A 24,408-nucleotide genomic window follows, 5' to 3' on the forward strand; every position below is an offset into this window, starting at 1 on the left:
AATGTTTATTTTGTTCCATAAAGATAATCTTTCGATCCAAAATACCTCCATTAGTTTGTCACATTATGTTCAGAAATCCACAGGAAAGAGCGGTCACGACAACGCAGACAAATTACAAATAGTTTCCATTATGTCCACAGAAACATGTCAAATGTTTTTATAATCAATCCTCAGGTTGTTTTTAAAACATATAATCGATAATATATCAACCGCAAATGTCTTTCACAGTAGGAGAGGGAAAAGCAATACCTATCCAATCTCTGCTGCGTGAGCAAAACTCATGTGACCACTTGACGCACTGTTATCATTCTGGCTCATTTTTCAAAATAAAAGCCTGATACTATGTCTGAAGACTGTTGACACCTTGAGGAAGCGATAGGAAAAGGACTCTGGTTCATATCCCTTTAAATCCAGCAAAGGGAGGCTATGGAACATGGAGTTTTCAAAATAGAAGCCACTTCCTGTTTGGATTTTCCTCGCCTGCAATATCAGTTCTGTTATAATCACAGACAATATTTTGACAGTTTTCTATCCAATACTAATAACAATATGCATATATCAGCAACTGAGACTGATGAACTGGCCGTTTACAATGGGCACCTTTTCTTCCAAGCTACTCAATTCTGCCCCTGCAGCCATAAAAAGTTAAGGGATGGGTAGCGTCAAGAGGTTAACAGGTGAATATTTATCAATAAGAACCAATTTCATAAATTCATCAAGTGCGTCGTCTGGATGCTCCTCATTAATCATATCAGACCAACAAATATTTTTTACATCATCCACATAAGAGTCACAGCAAAATCTTTTGTATGATCTCTTCTACACTATTTTAGGCCCCGTTGTTGTAACTTTGGCATTCCTGGATATAGCCACTATATTGTGATCACTGCATCCAATGGGTACGGATACAGCTTTAGAACAAAGTTCTACAGTAATAGTAAAAATGTGATCGGTACATGTGGGTGGTCTTGTTCCTGTAGTGTTTGTAAATACCCTGGTAGGTTGATTAATAACCTGAACCAGATTATTGGCATTTCTAGTAAATTTAAAAACGTTTTTTTTGGAATAACATCATACATGGGATTGATTTATAAATGTGGCTTAATTAATTATATTAATATTATGGTGTTTCTATTCCGAGGAAAATTAAAAACTAAACTCTCAGGGTTTCTGTTAGGATGGAATGGAAAATATTGCGCTGTAAAACGTGATCGTCTGGAGTACAGCATAAGAGGACTGGAAGATTCTAAATTAATATCTAAGGGGCATAACATTTACACACCCTAATTGTAGTGTAACCAATACTCATTTCAGGTATGTTAGGCCTACAGTATCTCTAAAAATATTATGTGACACTCCACCAATAATTACATTTAGAGGATTCTAAATAAATATCTAAGGGGCATTTATCCTCATTTATCCTTTATATAACTTCTTACGGATCATTGGGATGCTAACGTCCCACCTGGACAACATTGCAGAGTGCGAAATTCAAATGACAAAAATCGTATTTTTAAACATTCATGAAAATAGGAGTGTCATACATCATTTAAAAGCTCAAATTCCTGTTAACCTTTCTAGGGCAGGTTTTCCGCTAGCGGAACACCCCACAAAATTCCGCTGAAAAGGCAGTGTGCAAAATTCAAATATTTTTTTTGAAATATGTAACTTTCACGCATTAACCTAGAGTGAGCGAGAAAAAGTCAATTATTGAACATGGGGTGAGACATTCTCACTAATTTGTAAATAAAGCTAGTTTTTGGTTTGGAATTATTTATTTCTGGAGAAAACTAACTTGATTATTTAGCAGACATCACTTGCTTATATTCAGTCAATACAAATACAGTGCCTTTCGAAAGTATTCGGCCCCCTTGAACTTTGCCACCTTTTGCCACATTTCAGCCTTCAAACATAAAGATATAAAACTGTATTTTTTTTGTGAAGAATCAACAACAAGTGGGACACAATCATGAAGTGGAACGACATTTATTGGATATTTCAAACTTTTTTAACAAATCAAAAACTGAAATATTGGGCATGCAAAATGATTCAGCCCCCTTGAGTTAATACTTTGTAGCGCCACCTTTTGCTGCGATTACAGCTGTAAGTCGCTTGGGGTATGTCTCTATCAGTTTTGCACATCGAGAGACTGAAATTTTCCCCCATTCCTCCTTGCAAAACAGCTCGAGCTCAGTGAGGTTGGATGCAGAGCATTTGAACAGCAGTTTTCAGTTCTTTCCACAGATTCTCAATTGGATTCAGGTCTGGACTTTGACTAGGCCATTCTAACACCTGGATATGTTTATTTTTGAACCATTCCATTGTAGATTTTGCTTTATGTTTTGGATCATTGTCTTGTTGGAAGATAAATCTCCGTCCCAGTCTCAGGTATTTTGCAGACTCCATCAGGTTTTCTTCCAGAATGGTCCTGTATTTGGCTCCATCCATCTTCCCATCAATTTTAACCATCTTCCCTGTCCCTGCTGAAGAAAAGCAGGCCCAAACCATGATGCTGCCACCACCATGTTTGACAGTGGGGATGGTGTGTTCAGGGTGATGAGCTGTGTTGCTTTTACGCCAAACATAACGTTTTGCATTGTTGCCAAAAAGTTCAATTTTGGTTTCATCTGACCAGAGCACCTTCTTCCACATGTTTGGTGTGTCTCCCAGGTGGCTTGTGGCAAACTTTAAACAACACTTTTTATGGATATCTTTAAGAAATGGCTTTCTTCTTGCCACTCTTCCATAAAGGCCAGATTTGTGCAATATACGACTGATTGTTGTCCTATGGACAGAGTCTCCCACCTCAGCTGTAGATCTCTGCAGTTCATCCAGAGTGATCATGGGCCTCTTGGCTGCATCTCTGATCAGTCTTCTCCTTGTATGAGCTGAAAGTTTAGAGGGACGGCCAGGTCTTGGTAGAATTGCAGTGGTCTGATACTCCTTCCATTTCAATAGTATCGCTTGCACAGTGCTCCTTGGGATGTTTAAAGCTTGGGAAATCTTTTTGTATCCAAATCCGGCTTTAAACTTCTTCACAACAGTATCTCGGACCTGCCTGGTGTGTTTCTTGTTCTTCATGATGCTCTCTGCGCTTGTAACGGACCTCTGAGACTATCACAGTGCAGGTGCATTTATACGGAGACTTGATTACACACAGGTGGATTGTATTTATCATCATTAGTCATTTAGGTCAACATTGGATCATTCAGAGATCCTCACTGAACTTCTGGAGAGAGTTTGCTGCACTGAAAGTAAAGGGGCTGAATAATTTTGCACGCCCAATTTTTCAGTTTTTGATTTGTTAAAAAAGTTTGAAATATCCAATAAATGTCGTTCCACTTCATGATTGTGTCCCACTTGTTGTTGATTCTTCACAAAAAAAATACAGTTTTATATCTTTATGTTTGAAGGCTGAAATGTGGCAAAAGGTGACAAAGTTCAAGGGGGCCGAATACTTTCGCAAGGCACTGTATCTTAAGTATATCATAGAATATAATTGAACATTTTTGTTTCTCCATGCTTATCTCAGAGCAGCGCGAAACAATGCTGATATAGACAACTTGAAATCTATATATAAGGACATTTTGGAGATGATTTTGTTTAAAAAAAAACAACAGTAAGCAATTGTAATCTGAATAAAGGGCAATGTGCTGCCATCCTGTTAGAAGATAACAGATTATTTTATTACAATGGTTAAATTGGATTTTCATTGTGTTCAATGGTGTTATTTGCCCCCTAGTGGCGCTTTCTGGTACTTAGAAAGTCAACGCAAACGGAAGTTCAGAATTTGTTTTGCACGCATAGAAGCAGCTACAAACAACGCTACAGTGCAGGTCTTCCAATGTAGTTATTTCTTGTCACGCTTCAGCCTTGGAAAAATATTTGTTTGTAAGTTCGATTCAAGCATTTAGCTAATGATGATAATCTTGTTATTGATAGAGTTTCTTACATATCAATGTTGGTTGCATTTACTCACAAATTGCAATGCCTTTTGTGTATGTCGTTAGCTGTATTACTTTGCTCATGCGTCATGCAAACGAATTGTAAAATATACAATACTGTAGTTTTGTTACTGTTTTTAGTGTAATATGCTTTGTTATTCTACATAGATGGTTATACATTATTAGAGTAATGAAAGGAGCAATCACCATATGGTTAACAATTAGCTATATGGTTTGGCATCATGCCAGATGCATGGTACCTTAGCGCGTGCTTTGTATTTATGCAACTTCAAATGTTTAATGTACAGCTACAGTATGTCGGTGTGAATTGAACACTAAAGTATATTCTTTTCTGTATTTTGCAGTTTCACAACATAAACGTTTCAATATATTCATTCAAGAAAAGTCACGCCTTGGGAGTTTTATTGAAGACTTAGTTGTTAGCTATCTGTCTAGTTTTGCATGGGAACGCAACTCAAGGGCAGAATAGGCAACATAATATTTATAAAGGCCAAAATATAGCCCTGCTAATAGCCATAATGACGCTTTACAATGTGACCATGTGTGTTTGAAAGAGTATTTTCCAGTAAGCAACAATTTGTTTGCCTTCATTAGACAACTTTGTTCCAATATTTCTGTAATTCAGTCATATTTATTCCCATAGTATTTCATTATGGATCCATAACTAAATCAACATCTGCATGTTGAATGAGTATTTTTTTTATTAACAAAAGCATAAAGATGCCGATGAAGAAATACAGTACTGCTGTTTTGAGTTAGAAACGTAACACTTAAGAGTACTTAAGCCTTGAATATATTGCAGGTAGGGGGATGTTCACACCCACAGTAGCCGGGCTATAAAGAGTCTATTGTCCTGATAATCGAGCTACAAGTGTATGAAAAACTGTTTTCAAAACGCTCCGTTTTGTTCATCAAGTTTGGCTAAGAAAACCCCCCGAATATTCAGTCATTACAACGCAAACTTTTTTCCAAATTAACTCCATAATATCGACAGAAACATGGCAAACGTTGTTTAGAATCAATCCTCAAGGTGTTTTTCACATATCTATTCGATGATAAATCAGAGATGGTAGTTTGGTTTCTCCTCTGTTCAAAATGGAAACATGCACGCACCTGGAGATTACGCAATAGTTTCGACGGAGGACACCGACTACTCTCTTATGGTCAATTTTCCAATGATATGCCTACAAATACGTCACAATGCTGCAAACACCTTGCGGAAATGACAGAAAGTGTAGGCTCATTCCTTGCGCATTCACAACATTTACAACCATATAAGGAGACATTGGAACACAGCGCCTCCAAAATCTGGCTCACTTCCTGTATGAAATGTCATCTTGGTTTCGCCTGTAACATTAGTTCTGTGGCACTCACAGACAATATCTTTGCAGTTTTGGAAACGTCAGAGTGTTTTCTTTCCAAAGCTGTCAATTATATGCATAGTCGAGCATCTTTTCGTGACAAAATATATTGTTTAAAACGGGAACGTTTTTCATCCAAAAATGAAATACTGCCCCCAGAGGTTCAAGCGGTTAACATCTAGTGGAAGGCATAGGAACTGCAATTTGTGTCCTAAGTCAATGGATACTGTAATGGCATTGAATAGAAAACTAAAAAAATAAAAAAACTACTTTCTGAATGTATTTTTCTCAGGTTTTTGCCTGCCAAATCAGTTATGTTATACTCACAGACACTATTTTAACAGTTTTGGAACCTTTAGAGTGTTGTCTACCCAAATATACCAATATATGCAGATCATATCTTCTGGGCCCGAGTAGCAGGCAGTTTAATTTGGGCATGCTTTTCATCCAAAATTCAGAATGCTGCCCCCTACCCTAGAGAAGTTAAATAAATAAGACCTACACCACTTTTAACAGCACATTACTCAACACTAGTGAGACTCATGTCGCCTATGGTAGGTCTACAGTATATCGAAAAATATGACGTGAATCTCTGCCAATAATTACATGCAGAGGAATGGAGGATATTTCTGTAATTCAGTGATATTTATTCCCATAGTAATTCATTATGGATCCATAACTAAATAAACATCTGCATTTTGAAAGAGTATTTTTATCATTATTTTATTAATCAAAACAGAAAGATGACATTATTAGTTATATTGTTTTAGTTTGAACGTGCAGACTGGCAATAAAAACAGAACAGCGGGAACGTTTCCCTGGTCAGCATCATTATTAGTGCAATGCCCTTAAATATTTTGTAGATTATTTTGTTTTCAAATAACGTAAAATGAGCTAGAAGATGCATCGATGGTTCTTCTTCTGGAAGGTTCTCCCATCTTCACAGAGCAACTCTGGAGCTCTGTCAGAGTGACCATTGGGTTCTTGGTCACCTCCCTGACCAAGGATCTTCTCTCCCGATTGCTCAATTTGGCCGGGCGGCCAGCTCTAGGAAGAGTCTTTGTGATTCCAAACTTCTTCCCATTTAAGAATGATGGAGGCCACTGTGTTCTTGGGGACGTTCAACACTGCAGACATGTTTTGGTACTCTTCCCCCAGATCTGTGCCTCGACACAATCCTGTCTCAGAGCTTTACATACAATTCCTTCAACCTCATTGCTTGGTTTTTGCTCTGACATGTACTGTCAACTGTTTGACTTATATAGACAGTTTTGTGCCTTTCCAAATCAGGTCCAATCAATTGGATTTACCACAGGTGGACTCCAATCAAGTTGTAGAAACATCTCAAGGATTATCAAAGGAAACAGGTTGCACCTGAGCTCAATTTCGAATCTCATTGCAAAGGGTCTGAATACTTATGTAAATAAGGTGTTTCAGTTTTTTCGCTTTGTCATTATGGGGTATTTTGTGAAGATTGATGAGGAAAAAAACGTTTTAAGAATGAGGCTGTAACGTAACAATATGTAGAAAATGTCAAAGGTTCTGAATACTTTCCAAATGCACTGTAGATACAGGGCCTCATTGCCAAAATTCCAAAGTATCCCTTTAAATGAAAACCAAAATTCAGATTTTGGTTTTCATTCCTTTTTACAATATAGAAAATGTTGACTTTGCACCTGGCCTATCTAAAGGGATATTGCTCAGTTCTGCCTCCAGGACAAAACTCATGACAATAAAGGTCACCCTGCCTCCCTCCCTCCCTCTTTCCTCCAATCAGCGGTCTGAGTGTTTGTGTGTGTGTGTCTAGATTTATCACTGTGTGTATGAGCGAACCTCTTAGTCGGCTGTACTTTCGGGTAACTGATGCCTGCTCTTTATAGGGTTACGCGTGTGTCACATTAAAATCCTTCCCCAGGCTCGACAGGAAACACTATATTCACTTTGCATATTGATTCATTTGCAGATCCATACACAGAGATTGTCTGCTACTGTTGTTTATGGCTGAATGTAATGAGTGTGCTGTTTCCTTTATGACTCTGTCAGATGCTAAGTGCTGCGGAGTGTGTGTGTGTGTGTGTGTGTGTGTGTGTGTGTGTGTGTGTGTGTGTGTGTGTGTGTGTGTGTGTGTGTGTGTGTGTGTGTGTGTGTGTGTGTGTGTGTGTGTGTGTGTGTGTGTGTGTGTGTGTGTGTGTGTGTGTGTGTGTGTGTGTGTGTGCGTGCGTGCGTGCGTGCGTGCGTGCGTGTGTGTGTGTGTGTGTGTGCGTGTGTGTTAGACTCCATCAGATGCGAGGTACTGCAGAGTCTATCATTCTCGGTTGTTGCACTTGCTCAGAACAACAACAACTTGTTTAAGATCCCTCACCATTTTCCTGCCACTATGTGAGTGTTACTACCACTGTAACTACTTCCTGTGAGGGTTTTTTAGAGCGTTTGTGTGTGTGTGTTCCACACTCCTGGCTCAGGTCTCTCCCCATTTCCCGGGAGATGAACTTTTGAACATCTTGAAGAACTATCTGGCCTTAATGGCCATGTTCTCTAATAATCTCCCCCTGGCACAGCCAGAAGTAGAGTGGCCTTTCTAGGGAGTTTTCATAAGCACTGTTTCATAAGCACTTCTACATCTGCATTGCCTGCTGTTTGTGTTTTAGGCTGGGTTTCTGTATAGCACTTTGTGACATCTGCAGATGTAAAAAGGGCTTTACAAATACATTTGATTTGATTTAGTGTGTCAGTGTAGTGTGTCAGTGTAGTGTGTATGTGTGTTCACTTATCATTTACATTCTTGCTCTGCCAACACCTCCCGCATAAGCATGCATTCACTCACTCACATGCACGCACGCACGCACGCACGCACGCACGCACGCACGCACGCACACACACACACACACACACACACACACACACACACACACACACACACACACACACACACACACACACACACACACACACACACACACGAGGAAAAAGCAGAATTTCTAATGTCGAGGTTATTAAAACTATTCATCTCCCAGAGGGGGACAGCAATAATAGTGTTGAGAGATAGTAGTGTGATGAAATAATACACATTTACACACTTCTTTAGACTCACCTTATTCAGCATATGATGGCAAAGATATGAGACAGCGTCCCTCGCTCTACTTTATTTCCCTAGCTATTTCCCTTTGTTCTCTTGCCTCTTTTGCCTCCTTTTTCAATTTCTCCTTATATCCCTTTCTCCCTCTTTCTATCTCCCTCTCTTCCCCCTTTACTCCTCTCTTCTTTCTACCTCTCTACCATCTATCTCTCCCTCTTCTCCCCCTTTTACTCCTCTCTTCTTTCTACCTCTCTACCTATCTCTCTCTCTCTTCTCCCAGACCTTCCATCTCCTCTCTGATCATAGAGAGGCAGGCTTTCCTTCTGTAAAGATCCCAGAAACCATGGATAATTCATCATCTCCTCAGACAGAGTCAACTCCTTAATCACTTGTAATTGGATGTACATATGCCCCGGGATTATCATCTCATTATCATCTCATTATCGGTAATGGAGTATGTGCGCGTGTGTGCATGTGCCTGTGTGTGCGTGTGTGTGTGTGTGTGTGTGCGCGTGTGTGCGTGTGTGTGTGTGTCTCTCTCGGGTGAAGTACTGCCCTCTCAGCACTGTCCCGTCTCCCCCTGGGCCGGACCACACGCCTGGCTTCCGGCATCCTGTCCAGCCCCAATCAATTACACACACCACACACACACACAAACACACACACTTTAATTATTCAATCTCCTCAGCAGCCACGCTTCAGTGTGTGTGTGGGCCCTTCTTGGCATATCTCTGGTCAGGTTCAAGTGTTTAGGAAGGTGAAGCAGTCATGTTGAAGTATTTAGGAAGGTGAAGCAGTCAGGTTGAAGGGTTTAGGAATGTGAAGTAGTCAGGTTGAAGGGTTTAGGAAGGTGAAGCAGTCAGGTTGAAGTGTTTAGGAAGGTGAATCAGTCAGGTTGAAGTGTTTAGGAAGGTGAAGCAGTCAGGTTGAAGTATTTAGGAAGGTGAAGCAGTCAGGTTGAAGGGTTTAGGAAGGTGAAGTAGTCAGGTTGAAGGGTTTAGGAATGTGAAGCAGTCAGGTTGAAGTGTTTAGGAAGGTGAAGTAGTCAGGTTGAAGGGTTTAGGAATGTGAATCAGTCAGGTTGAAGTGTTTAGGAAGGTGAAGCAGTCCGGTTGAAGTATTTAGGAAGGTGAAGCAGTCAGGTTGAAGTATTTAGGAAGGTGAAGCAGTCAGGTTGAAGGGTTTAGGAAGGTGAAGCAGTCAGGTTGAAGTATTTAGGAAGGTGAAGCAGTCAGGTTGAAGTGTTTAGGAAGGTGAAGCAGTCAGGTTGAAGTATTTAGGAAGGTGAAGCAGTCAGGTTGAAGGGTTTAGGAAGGTGAAGTAGTCAGGTTGAAGGGTTTAGGAATGTGAAGCAGTCAGGTTGAAGTGTTTAGGAAGGTGAAGTAGTCAGGTTGAAGGGTTTAGGAATGTGAATCAGTCAGGTTGAAGTGTTTAGGAAGGTGAAGCAGTCAGGTTGAAGTATTTAGGAAGGTGAAGCAGTCAGGTTGAAGTATTTAGGAAGGTGAAGTAGTCAGGTTGAAGTATTTAGGAAGGTGAAGCAGTCAGGTTGAAGTGTTTAGGAAGGTGAAGCAGTCAGGTTGAAGTATTTAGGAAGGTGAAGCAGTCAGGTTGAAGGGTTTAGGAAGGTGAAGTAGTCAGGTTGAAGGGTTTAGGAATGTGAAGTAGTCAGGTTGAAGTGTTTAGGAAGGTGAAGCAGTCATGTTGAAGTATTTAGGAAGGTGAAGCAGTCAGGTTGAAGGGTTTAGGAATGTGAAGTACTCAGGTTGAAGTGTTTAGGAATGTGAAGTAGTCAGGTTGAAGTGTTTAGGAAGGTGAAGCAGTCAGGTTGAAGTGTTTAGGAAGGTGAATCAGTCAGGTTGAAGGGTTTAGGAAGGTGAATCAGTCAGGTTGAAGTGTTTAGGAAGGTGAAGTAGTCAGGTTGAAGTGTTTAGGAAGGTGAAGCAGTCAGGTTGAAGTGTTTAGGAAGGTGAAGTAGTCAGGTTGAAGTGTTTAGGAAGGTGAAGCAGTCAGGTTGAAGTATTTAGGAAGGTGAAGTAGTCAGGTTGAAGTGTTTAGGAAGGTGAAGTAGTCAGGTTGAAGGGTTTAGGAAGGTGAAGCAGTCAGGTTGAAGTGTTTAGGAAGGTGAAGCAGTCAGGTTGAAGTGTTTAGGAAGGTGAAGCAGTCAGGTTGAAGTATTTAGGAAGGTGAAGTAGTCAGGTTGAAGGGTTTAGGAAGGTGAAGCAGTCAGGTTGAAGGGTTTAGGAATGTGAAGTAGTCAGGTTGAAGTGTTTAGGAAGGTGAAGCAGATCGGATATTGGCCCATCAATACCCATAACCATCAACCAGCAGCCTTGCACTTTACAGTGTATTTGTGAGCGAGTGGAAGGGAGCGTGTGTTGGGTGTTTTTTGGCATGTGTCCTGTGTGTGTGTGTGCTGTGTGTGTGCTGTGTGAAGTGTGTGTGAGTGTTGGTTAGGATGTTTGTGTTGGAGGAGGAGTAACAGCTGTAGCATCTGGTGAATTACATCCTGGTTACCACACTGATTTCCTGCCTTGTCACGCAGTGATCTCAGTGCCCTCCCCTGTCCATCACACACTGCCAGCATGTGTGTGTTTGTGTGCTCGCGTGCATGTATACGTGTGTGTGTGTGTGTGTGTATGTGTGTGTGTGTGCGAGGTCCATCATCTCAATCAGCCCAATCATGCTCTGTTTCAGAAAAATTGGCTAACCTACCAGCAGCTCATTGTCTCTGAATGAAGAAGAGACTGATGAGAGAGATGGAAACCTCTCCGTCTTCTTCCATATTTTTCACCAGGGGCGAGAGGGAGACAGAATTAAAGGGATCCATCCCACTGGGGGAAATTGGTGAGGGTGAATCGTAATAACGAAAGGAGGGTATTGGGTTGCAGTATTGATGACTGTGTATGATGCCAAACACAGTGGATGTGTGTATCTCTGTAAATGTGTGTATGTTTGTAGTAGGCAGGCACCTGGCGCTGAAAACCCCTGAGCATTCTCCTACTCTGTCTCTCAATCTGGGATGCAGAACCCTGTTGGAGATGTGTAATCAGGGAGGAAGTGGCTTCTATAGGTCTTATATTGGACTTATTTTTAGTCACTCTGGTGTTGATTTGAGTATGCTTGATTCTGTGTTAGAGAGAGATGTGCTGCATCATTCTGATTACAATTGGGCCATGCCAGTCTGGTCATGCATAAAACACATTCGACATCACAACTCTCTGTGTCATTAGCGCGTACCAGGGTGAGAGTCAAACACGAGAAGCTCTCTGATTGGTTAATGAACCTTTAAAGGGTAATTGGCACAAAACTCTGAGGAAAGCGACACCCATTTTACTGGCTACAATTAACTTAAACCCCCAAAATATGTTTCTCCATAAAACGAGAGACCAAGTTATTGGGAACGGCTCTTAAAATTACTTTCTGCTGCACCCCTAGAAATAGTTAAATCATATAAAGATGTCCATCTATATTGTAATACCAATATACAGTGTAACATTAGCTGTTACTGCTCTTACTCTGCTCTCACTCAAAGTGTATTCCATGTTGAAATGGCTCACTCTGAATTTTCATAGACTGATTCCTGTTGGTGAATTTTCAAAGAGAGATTCCTGTCCCTGCATGCTAAAAGGGATTGGGAGATTTATCCTGAAAGTTTATGATGATTTTACTGGCTGAAACACAAACGTCCTTCCTTACAAACACCATGAAAGTGTGACAGCGACATTTTGAAATAAAAATTCCTCCCCGAAACCTAACTATTGTCACATCAAAGAATGCCAGGGTTAAACTTTGGCTCCCTCGCCTCTGGTGGAATGGTATGAGACTGAAGAGCAGAGCGGATAGAGGGATGGTTCTGGTGTGGAAGGAGGAGGAGGAAAGAAAGGGAGAAGAGAAGGGAGCTGGAGAAAGAAGAAGAAAGTTGAAGAGAGAGAGGATATGATAGAAGAATAATGAGAAAGTGGAGAGAGAAAGGACAGGGGAGATGGAGGGAGGAATGGAAGGAGATATGGAGAGAGATAGGGAAGGATAGGTGGAGAAAGGGAGGACAGGAGAGATGGAGAGAGGGAGGGAAGGAGAGGTGGAGAGAGGTTGGGAAGGAATGAGAGATGGAGTGAGGAAGGGAAGGAGATATGGAGAGAGATATGGAAGGATAGGTGGAGAAAGGGAGGACAGGAGAGGTGGAGAGAGGGAGGGAAGGAGAGATGGAGAGAGGGAGGGAATGTGAAGTGGAGAGAACGCGGGAAGGAGAGGTGGAGAGAGAGGGGGGGAAGGAGAGGTGGAGAGAGATAGGGAATGAGAGGTGGAGAGAGGGAAGGAAGGAGAGGTGGAGAGAGGGAGGGGGGGAGGAGAGGTGGAGAGAGATAGGGAATGAGAGGTCGAGAGAGGGAAGGAAGGAGAGGTGGAGAGAGGGAGGGAAGGAGAGATGGAGAGAGGGAGGGAAGGAGAGGTGGAGAGAGGGAATGAGAGGTGGAGAGAGGAAGGACAGGAGAGATGGAGAGAGGGAGGTAAGGAGAGGTGGAAAGAAGGAGGGATTGAGATGGAGAGAGGGAAGGAAGGAGCGGTGGAGAAAGAGAGGGAAGCAGAGGTGGAGAGAGGGAGGGAATGAGGTGGAGAGAGGGAGGGAATGAGAGGTGGAGAGAGGGAAGGAAGGAGAGGTGGAGAGAGGGAGGGAATGAGAGGCGGAGAGAGGGAGGGAAGGAGAGAGGGAGGACAGGAGAGGTGGAGAGAAGCAGGACAGGAGAGGTGGAGAGAGGGAGGGCAGGAGAGGTGGAGAGAGGGAGGGAAGGAGAGGTGGAGAGAGGGAATGAGAGGTGGAGAGAGGAAGGACAGGAGAGATGGAGAGAGGGAGGTAAGGAGAGGTGGAAAGAAGGAGGGATTGAGATGGAGAGAGGGAAGGAAGGAGCGGTGGAGAAGAGAGGGAGAGGGAAGAGAGGGAGGTGAGGTGGAGAGAGGGAGGGAATGAGAGGTGGAGGGAGAGGAAGGAAGGAGAGGTGAGAGGTGAGAGGCGGAGAGGGGAAGGAAGGAGAGTTGGAGAGAGGGAGGGAATGAGAGGTGGAGAGAGGGAAGGAAGGAGAGGTGGAGAGAGGGAAGGAAGGAGAGGTGGAGAGAGGGAGGGAATGAGAGGCGGAGAGAGGGAAGGAAGGAGAGTTGGAGAGAGGGAGGGAATGAGAGGTGGAGAGAGGGAAGGAAGGAGAGGTGGAGAGAGGGAGGGAATGAGAGGCGGAGAGAGGGAAGGAAGGAAGGAGCTGTGGAGAGAGGGAGGGAATGAGAGGTGGAGAGAGGGAGGGAATGAGAGGTGGAGAGAGGGAGGGAATGAGAGGTGGAGAGAGGGAATGAGAGGTGGAGAGAGGAAGGACAGGAGAGATGGAAAGAGGGAGGGAAGGAGGGTGGAAAGAAGGAGGGAATGAGGTGGAGAGAGGGAAGGAAGGAAGGAGAGGTGGAGAGAGAGAGTGAATGAGAGGTGGAGAGAGGGAGGGAAGGAAGGAGAGTTGGAAAGAAGGAGGGAATGAGGTGGAGAGAGGGAAGGAAGGAGAGATGGAGAGAGAGTGAATGAGAGGTGGAGATAGTGAGGGAAGGAGAGGTGGAGATAGGTAAGGAAGCAGAGGTGGAGAGAGAGAGTGAATGAGAGGTGGAGAGAGGGAGGGAAGGAAGCAGAGGTGGAGAGAGGGAGGGAATGAGATGGAGAGAGGGAAGGAAGGAAGGAGAGGTGGAGAGAGAGTGAATGAGAGGTGGAGATAGTTAGGGAAGGAGAGGTGGAGATAGGTAAGGAAGCAGAGGTGGAGAGAGGGAGGGAATGAGGTGGAGAGAGGGAGGGAATGGTGGAGAGAGGGAATGAGAGGTGGAGAGAGGAAGGACAGGAGAGATGGAAAGAGGGAGGGAAGGAGGGTGGAAAGAAGGAGGGAATGAGGTGGAGAGAGGGAAGGAAGGAGAGGTGGAGAGAGAGTGAATGAGAGGTGGAGAGAGGGAGGGAAGGAAGGAGAGGTGGAAAGAGGGAGGGAATGAGGTGGAGAGAGGGAAGGAAGGAGAGGTGGAGAGAGAGAATGAGAGGTGGAGATAGTGAGGGAAGGAGAGGTGGAGATAGGTAAGGAAGCAGAGGTGGAGAGAGGGAGGGAATGAGATGGAGAGAGGGAAGGAAGGAAGGAGAGGTGGAGAGAGAGTGAATGAGAGGTGGAGATAGTGAGGGAAGGAGAGGTGGAGATAGGTAAGGAAGCAGAGGTGGAGAGAGGGAGGGAATGAGGTGGAGAGAGGGAAGGAAGGAGAGGTGGAGAGAGAGAGTGAATGAGAGGTGGAGAGAGGGAGAGAAGGAGAGGTGGAGAGAGGTAATAAAGTAGAGGTGGAGAGAGGGAGGGACGGAGAGGTGGAGAAAGGCAGGACAGGAGAGTTGGAGAGAGGGTGGGCAGGAGAGATGGAGAGGAAGGACAGGAGAGATGGATAGAGGGAGGGAAGGAGGGTGGAAAGAGGGAGGGAATGAGGTGGAGAGAGGGAAGGAAGGAGAGGTGGAGAGAGGTAAGAAAGCAGATGTGGATAGAGGGAGGGAAGGAGAGGTCGAGAAAGGGAGGACAGGAGAGGTGGAGAGAGGGAGGGCAGGAGAGATGGAGAGACGGAGGGAAGGAGAGGTTGAGAGAGGGAATGAGAGGTGGAGAGAGGAATGACAGGAGAGATGGAGAGAGGGAGGTAAGGAGAGGTGGAAAGAAGGAGGGATTGAGATGGAGAGAGGGAAGGAAGGAGCGGTGGAGAAAGAGAGGGAAGCAGAGGTGGAGAGAGGGAGGGAATGAGGTGGAGAGAGGGAGGGAATGAGAGGTGGAGAGAGGGAAGGAAGGAGAGGTGGAGAGAGGGAAGGAAGGAGAGGTGGAGAGAGGGAGGGAATGAGAGGCGGAGAGAGGGAAGGAAGGAGAGTTGGAGAGAGGGAGGGAATGAGAGGTGGAGAGAGGGAAGGAAGGAGAGGTGGAGAGAGGGAGGGAATGAGAGGCGGAGAGAGGGAAGGAAGGAGCTGTGGAGAGAGGGAGGGAATGAGAGGTGGAGAGAGGGAGGGAATGAGAGGTGGAGAGAGGGAGGGAAGGAGGGTGGAAAGAAGGAGGGAATGAGGTGGAGAGAGGGAAGGGAGGAGAAGTGGAGAGAGAGAGTGAATGAGAGGTGGAGAGAGGGAGGGAAGGATGGAGAGGTGGAAAGAGGGAGGGAATGAGGTGGAGAGAGGGAAGGAAGGAGAGGTGGAGAGAGAGTGAATGAGAGGTGGAGATAGTGAGGGAAGGAGAGGTGGAGATAGGTAAGGAAGCAGAGGTGGAGAGAGGGAGGGAATGAGATGGAGAGAGGGAAGGAAGGAAGGAGAGGTGGAGAGAGAGTGAATGAGAGGTGGAGATAGTGAGGGAAGGAGAGGTGGAGATAGGTAAGGAAGCAGAGGTGGAGAGAGAGAGTGAATGAGAGGTGGAGAGAGGGAGGGAAGGAAGGAGAGGTGGAAAGAGGGAGGGAATGAGGTGGAGAGAGGGAAGGAAGGAGAGGTGGAGAGAGAGTGAATGAGAGGTGGAGATAGGTAAGGAAGCAGAGGTGGAGAGAGGGAGGGAATGAGATGGAGAGAGGGAAGGAAGGAAGGAGAGGTGGAGAGAGAGTGAATGAGAGGTGGAGATAGTTAGGGAAGGAGAGGTGGAGATAGGTAAGGAAGCAGAGGTGGAGAGAGGGAGGGAATGAGGTGGAGAGAGGGAAGGAAGGAAGGAGAGGTGGAGAGAGAGAGTGAATGAGAGGTGGAGAGAGGGAGGGAAGGAGAGGTGGAGAGAGGGAAGGAAGGAGAGGTGGAGAGAGGGAGGGAATAAGAGGCAGAGAGGGAAGGATGGAGCTGTGGAGAGAGGGAGGGAATGAGAGGTGGAGAGAGGGAGGGAATGAGAGGTGGAGAGAGGGAATGAGAGGTGGAGAGAGGAAGGACAGGAGAGATGGAAAGAGGGAGGGAAGGAGAGGTGGAAAGAGCGAGGGAATGAGGTGGAGAGAGGGAAGGAAGGAGAGGTGGAGAGAGAGTGAATGAGAGGTGGAGATAGTGAGGGAAGGAGAGGTGGAGATAGGTAAGGAAGCAGAGGTGGAGAGAGAGGGAATGAGATGGAGAGAGGGAAGGAAGGAAGGAGAGGTGGAGAGAGAGTGAATGAGAGGTGGAGATAGTGAGGGAAGGAAAGGTGGAGATAGGTAAGGAAGCAGAGGTGGAGAGAGGGAGGGAATGAGGTGGAGAGAGGGAAGGAAGGAAGGAGAGGTGGAGAGAGAGAGTGAATGAGAGGTGGAGAGAGGGAGGGAAGGAGAGGTGGAGAGAGGTAATAAAGTAGAGGTGGAGAGAGGGAGGGACGGAGGGGTGGAGAAAGGCAGGACAGGAGAGTTGGAGAGAGGGTGGGCAGGAGAGATGGAGTTGAAGGACAGGAGAGATGGATAGAGGGAGGGAAGGAGGGTGGAAAGAGGGAGGGAATGAGGTGGAGAGAGGGAAGGAAGGAGAGGTGGAGAGAGGAAGGACAGGAGAGATGGAGAGAGGGAGGGAAGGAGGGTGGAAAGAGGGCGGGAATGAGGTGGAGAGAGGGAAGGAAGGAGAGGTGGAGAGAGGTAAGAAAGCAGATGTGGATAGAGGGAGGGAAGGCGAGGTCGAGAAAGGGAGGACAGGAGAGGTGGAGAGAGGGAGGGCAGGAGAGATGGAGAGAGGGAGGGAAGGAGAGGTGGAGAGAGGGAGGGAAAGAGAGGTGGAGATAGGGAGCACAGGAGAGGTGGAGAGGGAGGGCAGGAGAGGTGGAGAGAGAGAGTGAATGAGAGGTGGAGACAGGGAGGGAAGCAGAGGTGGAGATAGGTAAGGAAGCAGAGGTGGAGAGAGGGAGGGAATGAGGTGGAGAGAGGGAAGGAAGGAAGGAGAGGTGGAGATAGGTAAGGAAGCAGAGGTGGAGAGAGGGACGGAGGGCAGGAGAGATGGAGAGAGGGAGGGATGGAGAGGTAGAGAGAGAGGACAGGAGAGGTGGAGAGAGGGAGGGAAGGAGATGTGGGTAGAGGGAGGACATTAGAGGTGGAGAGAGGTAAGGAAGCAGAGGTGGAGAGAGGGAGGACAGGATAGGTGGAGAGAGGGAGGGAATGAGAGGTAGACGGAGGGCAGGAGAGATGGAGAGAGGGAGGGATGGAGAGGTAGAGAGAGAGGACAGGAGAGGTGAAGAGAGGGAGGGAAGGAGATGTGGGTAGAGGGAGGACATTAGAGGTGGAGAGAGGTAAGGAAGCAGAGGTGGAGAGAGGGAGGACAGGATAGGTGGAGAGAGGGAGGGAATGAGGTGGAGAGAGGGAGGGAAGGAGAGGTGGAAAGAGGGACCAAATGAGATGGAGAGAGGGAAGGAAGGAGAGGTGGAGAGAGGGAGGGAAGGAGAGGTGGAGAGAGGGAGGACTGGAGAGGTGGAGAGAGGGAGGGACGTAGAGGTGGATGGAGGGAGGACATTAGAGGTGGAGATAGGGAGGGAAGGAGAGGTGGAGAGAGGTAAGGAAGCAGAGGTGGAGAGAGGAAGGGAAGGAGAGGTGGAGAGAGGGAGGACAGGAGAGGTGGAGAGAGGGAGGGAATGAGGTGGTGGGGGGGAGAGGTGGAAAGAGGGAGGGAATGAGGTGGAGGGAGGAAGGGAGAGGTGGAAAAAGGGAGGGAATGAGGTGGAGAGAGGGAAGGAAGGAGAGGTGGAGAGAGAGAGTGAATGAGAGGTGGAGAGAGGGAGGGAAGCAGAGGTGGAGAGAGGGAGGGAAGGAGAGGTGGAGAGAGGGAGGGAATGAGGTGCAGGGAGGGAGGGAGAGGTGGAAAGAGTGAGGGAATGAGGTGGAGAGAGGGAAGGAAGGAGAGGTGGAGAGAGAGAGTGAATGAGAGGTCGAGAGAGAGAGTGAATGAGAGGTGGAGAGAGGGAGGGAAGCAGAGGTGGAGAGAGGGAGGGAAGGAGAGGTGGAGATAGGGAGGGAAGGAGAGGTGGAGAGAGGTAAGGAAGTAGAGGTGGAGAGAGGGAGGGAATGAGGTGGAGAGAGGGAGGACAGGAGAGGTGTGATTCCCCTGTCTTATCTGGTGCCCTATGTGAATGTAAGTGTGCTCCCTCTCATTCTCTCACCCTAGGACTGTGCCTCAGGACTTCCTGGCCTATCTATCTATCTATCTATCTATCTATCTCTCTCTCTCTCTCTCTCTCTCTCTCTCTCTCTCTCTCTCTCTCTCTCTCTCTCTCTCTCTCTCTCTCTCTCTCTCTCTACTGCGCCTGCTGTGTCTGCCTCTGAATTATTGGCTTTGAAATCTGAAATTTACTCGTGATCTGTTGCACCCTCTATTATTATTCAAACCTGCTGGTCAACTATGGACGTTTTAACATCTTGAAGAACAATCTGGCCTTAATGGCCAATGTGCTCTTATAATCTCCACCCAGCACAGCCAGAAGAGAACTGTCCACCTGTTAGAGCCTGGTTCCTCTCTCAGATTCTTCTTATGTTGCTGCCTTTCAAAGGAGTTTTTCCTAGCCATCATGCTTCTAAATCTGCATTACTTGCTTTTTGGGGTTTTAAACTGGGTTTCTGTATAGCACTTTGTGATAGAGAGGGATTGACAGGAGGGGTAAGAACTGTTTCCGGTAGAGGAGCAGTTTTGGTCTCTATATCTCCACAGTACTCCATCTATATGAAGCCACTGCCCCATGTTCCCTAATTGTACCACAGGAGTTGCTCTTTAAATGTCCTCATAGCACACATCATCATCATCGGCCACCATGGTCATTTACCATCATTACTGAACATGGCTGCCTGTGGACATTAGACACACAACATTACACAAACTGCTGCTGGCACCAAATGGGCTAGAAAACTAGATACCATTACTGCTCCATCACTCACACCAGGCTGGAGGAACCCCAGAAAGATCATGGAAAAATGGGAGATTCTAATTGAAAATGAAGAAATTCTGGGATTTTCTCATTTGCTTTGGGTACTGGAGGATGGTTTTAGGGTAACCTTGGGGTTGAGAGAGGTCTAGAAATCAGTATTAAATAAGAGTTGACACTAGGGCTGTTGTCGTGAGCGTATTACCTCCACATCGGCAGTCATGATTCATGACCGCTGTCAAATTCTCCATGACCTTTTAATCACTAAGCTTCCCCAAGATATATGGCTGCTGATGATCATTAGCAGCCTACCAAACTTGCTAACTGCCCGGTACTCATCACTCTATTGTCCCTCTAATCATTCTGCCATAAATGCAAATATAATCATAATATACTCAAACACTTCATTAGAGTCCATGAGCTCATGTAGCGCAACATTTCTATAGGCTATGCAATTGTGTGAAAAACTCTGTTTTGATGGCCTTTATTAAAAATAGGAGGGCCCCATCAGCTTTCTATAGGCTAGGCCTACTATATTTATTTCTCAACTTTCCCAATATTAAGCACATTGCTTCTCTTTACAACAGGACTATAGCCTTCCTGGCTGGCAACCACTGTTAAAGTGTCATCCATTCGCTGTTTAAGTGCATAGATGACATGTATTTCTTTCCCATGCCCATGTTCTGAGACAGGTGCATGATAATGGTCCATTTTAAATCAAAACTCAATTCAAACACATATTGTTTAGGTATATGTAAATAAAAGATTAAATCAAGAATAGTCTGATGTGTGACAATATTAGCCTATCACTTGTGAATTATATATTATCACTTGTGAATTATATATTATCACTTATGAATGATGCCAAGATTGTGTGCAACAAGGCAAGAAACAGCACAGTCTTTTCTTGCAACTTTTTCAAATCCTAGTCACACACCTCATGTAGCCTAACCCATCGGCCTATATATTTTGAGGTTTGTATCACAACTAAAGTGGCCAAATAACTGCTTAAAATGAAGCACATTTGTATTTGTATGTATTATGGATCCTCAGTAGTTGCTGTCAAAGCAGCAGCTACTCTTCCTGGGGTCCAGCAAAATTCAGGCAGTTTATACCGTCAAATTTTAAAAACATTACAATACATTCACAGATTTCACAACACACTGTGTGCCCTCAGGCCCCTACTCCACCACTACCACATACCACACTACCACTACCACATACCTATAGTACTAAATCCATGTGTGTGTGTGTGTGTGTGTGTGTGTGTGTGTGTGTGTGTGTGTGTGTGTGTGTGTGTGTGTGTGTGTGTGTGTGTGTGTGTGTGTGTGTGTGTGTGTGTGTGTGTGTGTGTGTGTGTGTGTGTGTATGCATGTGTCTGTGCCAATGTTGTTTCACAGTCCCCGCTGTTCCATTAGGTGTTTTTTATCTGTTTTTTAAATCTCTGTGGATCTATGTAGTACTGTGTGCCTCCCATAGTCTGTTCTGGACTTGGGGACTGTGAGGAAACCTCTTGTGGCATGTCTTGTGGGGTATGCATGGGTGTCCGAGCTGTGAGCCAGTAGTTTAGACAGACAGCTTGGTGCATTGAACTTGTCAATACCTCTCATAAATAAAAGTAGTGATGAAGTCAATCTCTCCTCCACTTTCAGCCATGACATGCATATTATTAATATTAGCTCTCTGTGTACATCCAAGGGGATGAGAGGTAGACGGTAGGGTAGAGAGAGGAAAAAGGGGGGAAGAGGTATTTATGACTGTCATAAAACTATCCCCCAGGCCAACGTCATGACACATGTCATCCCTAAGCTTGCTTATCTCTTGCTTCTCTCTTTTCTCTCCAAAACTCTTGAGCGTGCCGTCCTTGGCCAGCTCTACCGCTATCTCTCTCAGAATGACCTTCTTGATCCAAATCAGTCAGGTTTCAAGACTAGTCATTCAACTGAGACTGCTCTTCTCTGTATCACGGAGGCGCTCCGCACTGCTAAAGCTAACTCTCTCTCCTCTGCTCTCATCCTTCTAGACCTATCGGCTGCCTTCGATACTGTGAACCATCAGATCCTCCTCTCCACCCTCTCCGAGTTGGGCATCTCCGGCGCGGCCCACGCTTGGATTGCGTCCTACCTGACAGGTCGCTCCTACCAGGTGGCGTGGCGAGAATCTGTCTCCTCACCACGCGCTCTCACCACTGGTGTCCCCCAGGGCTCTGTTCTAGGCCATCTCTTATTCTCGCTATACACCAAGTCACTTGGCTCTGTCATAACCTCACATGGTCTCTCCTATCATTGCTATGCAGACGACACACAATTAATCTTCTCCTTTCCCCCTTCTGATGACCAGGTGGCGAATCGCATCTCTGCATGTCTGGCAGACATATCAGTGTGGATGACGGATCACCACCTCAAGCTGAACCTCAGCAAGACGGAGCTCCTCTTCCTCCCGGGGAAGGACTGCCCGTTCCATGATCTCGCCATCACGGTTGACAACTCCATTGTGTCCTCCTCCCAGAGCGCTAAGAACCTTGGCGTGATCCTGGACAACACCCTGACGTTCTCAACTAAAATCAAGGCGGTGTCCCGTTCCTGTAGGTTCATGCTCTACAACATCCGCAGAGTACAACCCTGCCTCACACAGGAAGCGGCGCAGGTCCTAATCCAGGCACTTGTCATCTCCCGTCTTGATTACTGCAACTCGCTGTTGGCTGGGCTCCCTGCCTGTGCCATTAAACCCCTACAACTCATCCAGAACGCCGCAGCCCGTCTGGTGTTCAACCTTCCCAAGTTCTCTCACGTCACCCCGCTCCTCCGCTCTCTCCACTGGCTTCCAGTTGAAGCTCGCATCCGCTACAAGACCATGGTGCTCGCCTACGGAGCTGTGAGGGGAACGGCACCTCAGTACCTCCAGGCTCTGATCAGGCCCTACACCCAAACAAGGGCACTGCGTTCATCCACCTCTGGCCTGCTCGCCTCCCTACCACTGAGGAAGTACAGTTCCCGCTCAGCCCAGTCAAAACTGTTCGCTGCTCTGGCCCCCAATGGTGGAACAAACTCCCTCACGACGCCAGGACAGCGGAGTCAATCACCACCTTCCGGAGACACCTGAAACCCCACCTCTTCAAGGAATACCTAGGATAGGGCAAGTAAGGGTAAGTAATCCTTCTCACCCCCTTTCCCCCAACAAGATTTAGATGCAAGTGGCTGTTCCACTGGGTGTCATAGGTGTTTGCACCAATTTGTAAGTCGCTCTGGATAAGAGCGTCTGCTAAATGACTTAAATGTAAATGTAAATGTTATCTTGCCAATGAAAGAGTCTAACTGGCAAACTAGGGCTGTGTGAGTTTCACGTTTCGGGAAGATCATTTTTACCATAAAAATGCAGCTTAACAATAAAGAATTACATGCATAAACACATTTCTGGTCACTTTTGAGAATGGTGTTTTCCCGCTAATTGATTTCATTTCGGAAAATGTGTGTTTATAGCCTACTTATCAGGACTCTATCCGGACTCAGGCTAAGAGGCAGACGCAGACAAAGGAGGCCGATAGTACGAGTCTCAGAGTTTATTATAGTACAAGGGGCAGGCAAAAGAGTAGTTAAGGCAGGCAAAAGGCTGTGAGACAGGGGTTTAATTCTAGGTACATGAAAGGTGGGATGTATACGGAGGGTGCAGGCAACAGAAGATGAACAGCAGAGGGGCTAAGGATTTTAGAAATGGGGAAAGGGCTGATGAAAAGGCAGGAAAGTTTACGAGACACCACCCAGTGGGGCAGGTATTGAGTGGACAGCCATACCCTCTGCCCAAGACGATCCCGGGAGCTGTCGTCCGGTGATGGTCCACCTGTCGCCGATAACTGGAGGTGGTCTTGAGAAGAGTGGACCAGCTTCTCTTCCAGGTTTGGTGACAGCGGTGGATGAGCATCTGGGCTGAGGGTATGATGACATCTTCCTATTTCTTAGGGAAGAGCAGGGGCTGATATCCCATGAAACACTCGAAAGGCGAGAGACCAGTGGTCGAGCAGGGAGGGTGTTCTGGGCGAATTCAACCCACACAAGTTTCTGGCTCCAGGTGTTGGGGTTGTCGGAGATGAGGCAACAAAGGCATGATTGGCTTGCTCCAACAGGCAGCTGGACTTGGGGTCAAAACAGGCTGCCCGACCACCCAATGAGTATGCAGAATGCCGGGGCAAGAACTGAGGATCGCGATCAGAGACCATGTCCACTGGAAGTCCATGGATCCGGAAGACGTGCTGCACCATGAGCTGGGCCGTCTCTTTAGGAAGGAGAATGAAATGGGCGGCATTGGAAAACCTATACACACACTCCCCCCTCCTCCGCTGCACCACACGGACCTGGTTCTCTGTACCCCAGATGAGTGCAGCCGCTAGACAAGAGGTAGGGAGGATGGCCAAGGGGTCTGACGGTGTAGCAGCGGGGCTAGAGGGGCGTGAGAGCACATCCGGCTTCACATTCTAGGACCCTGGGTGGTAGGAGATGGTTGAACCAAGTGAAAAGCAAGGCCCATCACACTAGCCTAAAGTTGAGGTGGTTGGCGGTGGGGAGATATTCCAGATTCTTGTGATCAGTCCATACTATGGATGGATGTTCCACTCCCTCTAACCAGTGCCTCCACTCCTCCAACGGCATCTTGATCGCGAGTCCAACCCCACCTTGATCGCGAGTAGTTCTCGATTTCCTACGTCGTAGTTCCTCTCAGTGGGGTTAAGACGATGGGATAAAAACGTATATATCTAAACATATAGTCCAACGTTTGTATCACAACTAAAGTTGCATAAAAAACTCCAAATGAAGCGTATAGGAGGACATGTTTCTTTGTTCACCGTTCAACACAGAATAGCCTCATGCGTGCACTCGCTCAGAAATCAATTGGAGAAAACTTCCTTGGTATTTTATTGAGCTATGTTCAATTGTATTGTTCATACTATAAAACAATATAAAATAATGCCACAGAATTCTAAGCAAATCTTGTCTGCTAAATGAACTAGTGTAGCACACAGCCATATGACATAGCCAGATCAGGACCTAACATAAGGACAACTCAGAGTATGCTATTCTGTTCTTCTTGAAATAGACTAAACATTTTTTACATCATGTTTCTTTAGACCTGATAATGGATTTATTGTGATGGTGTAGGCTTCATTACATGGATTTATTAGA

The 24,408-nt window shown here is 46.0% G+C and overlaps 1 protein-coding gene across 1 annotated transcript in view; it reads left to right on the forward strand.

Moving 5' to 3' along the window:
* Nucleotides 1-23,706, forward strand: part of LOC127911144 (uncharacterized) — a 35,699-nt gene extending 11,993 nt beyond the window's left edge. Inside the window, exons 2-3 of the mRNA XM_052477409.1 lie at nucleotides 21,823-22,261; nucleotides 23,602-23,706. Coding sequence (XP_052333369.1) covers nucleotides 21,823-22,261; nucleotides 23,602-23,706 — 544 coding nt within the window. The remainder of the gene's footprint in view (nucleotides 1-21,822; nucleotides 22,262-23,601) is intronic.
* Nucleotides 23,707-24,408: the final 702 nt, after the last annotated feature.

Source organism: Oncorhynchus keta, chromosome 23 (assembly GCF_023373465.1).
Source record: "Oncorhynchus keta strain PuntledgeMale-10-30-2019 chromosome 23, Oket_V2, whole genome shotgun sequence".
NCBI lineage: Eukaryota > Metazoa > Chordata > Actinopteri > Salmoniformes > Salmonidae > Oncorhynchus > Oncorhynchus keta.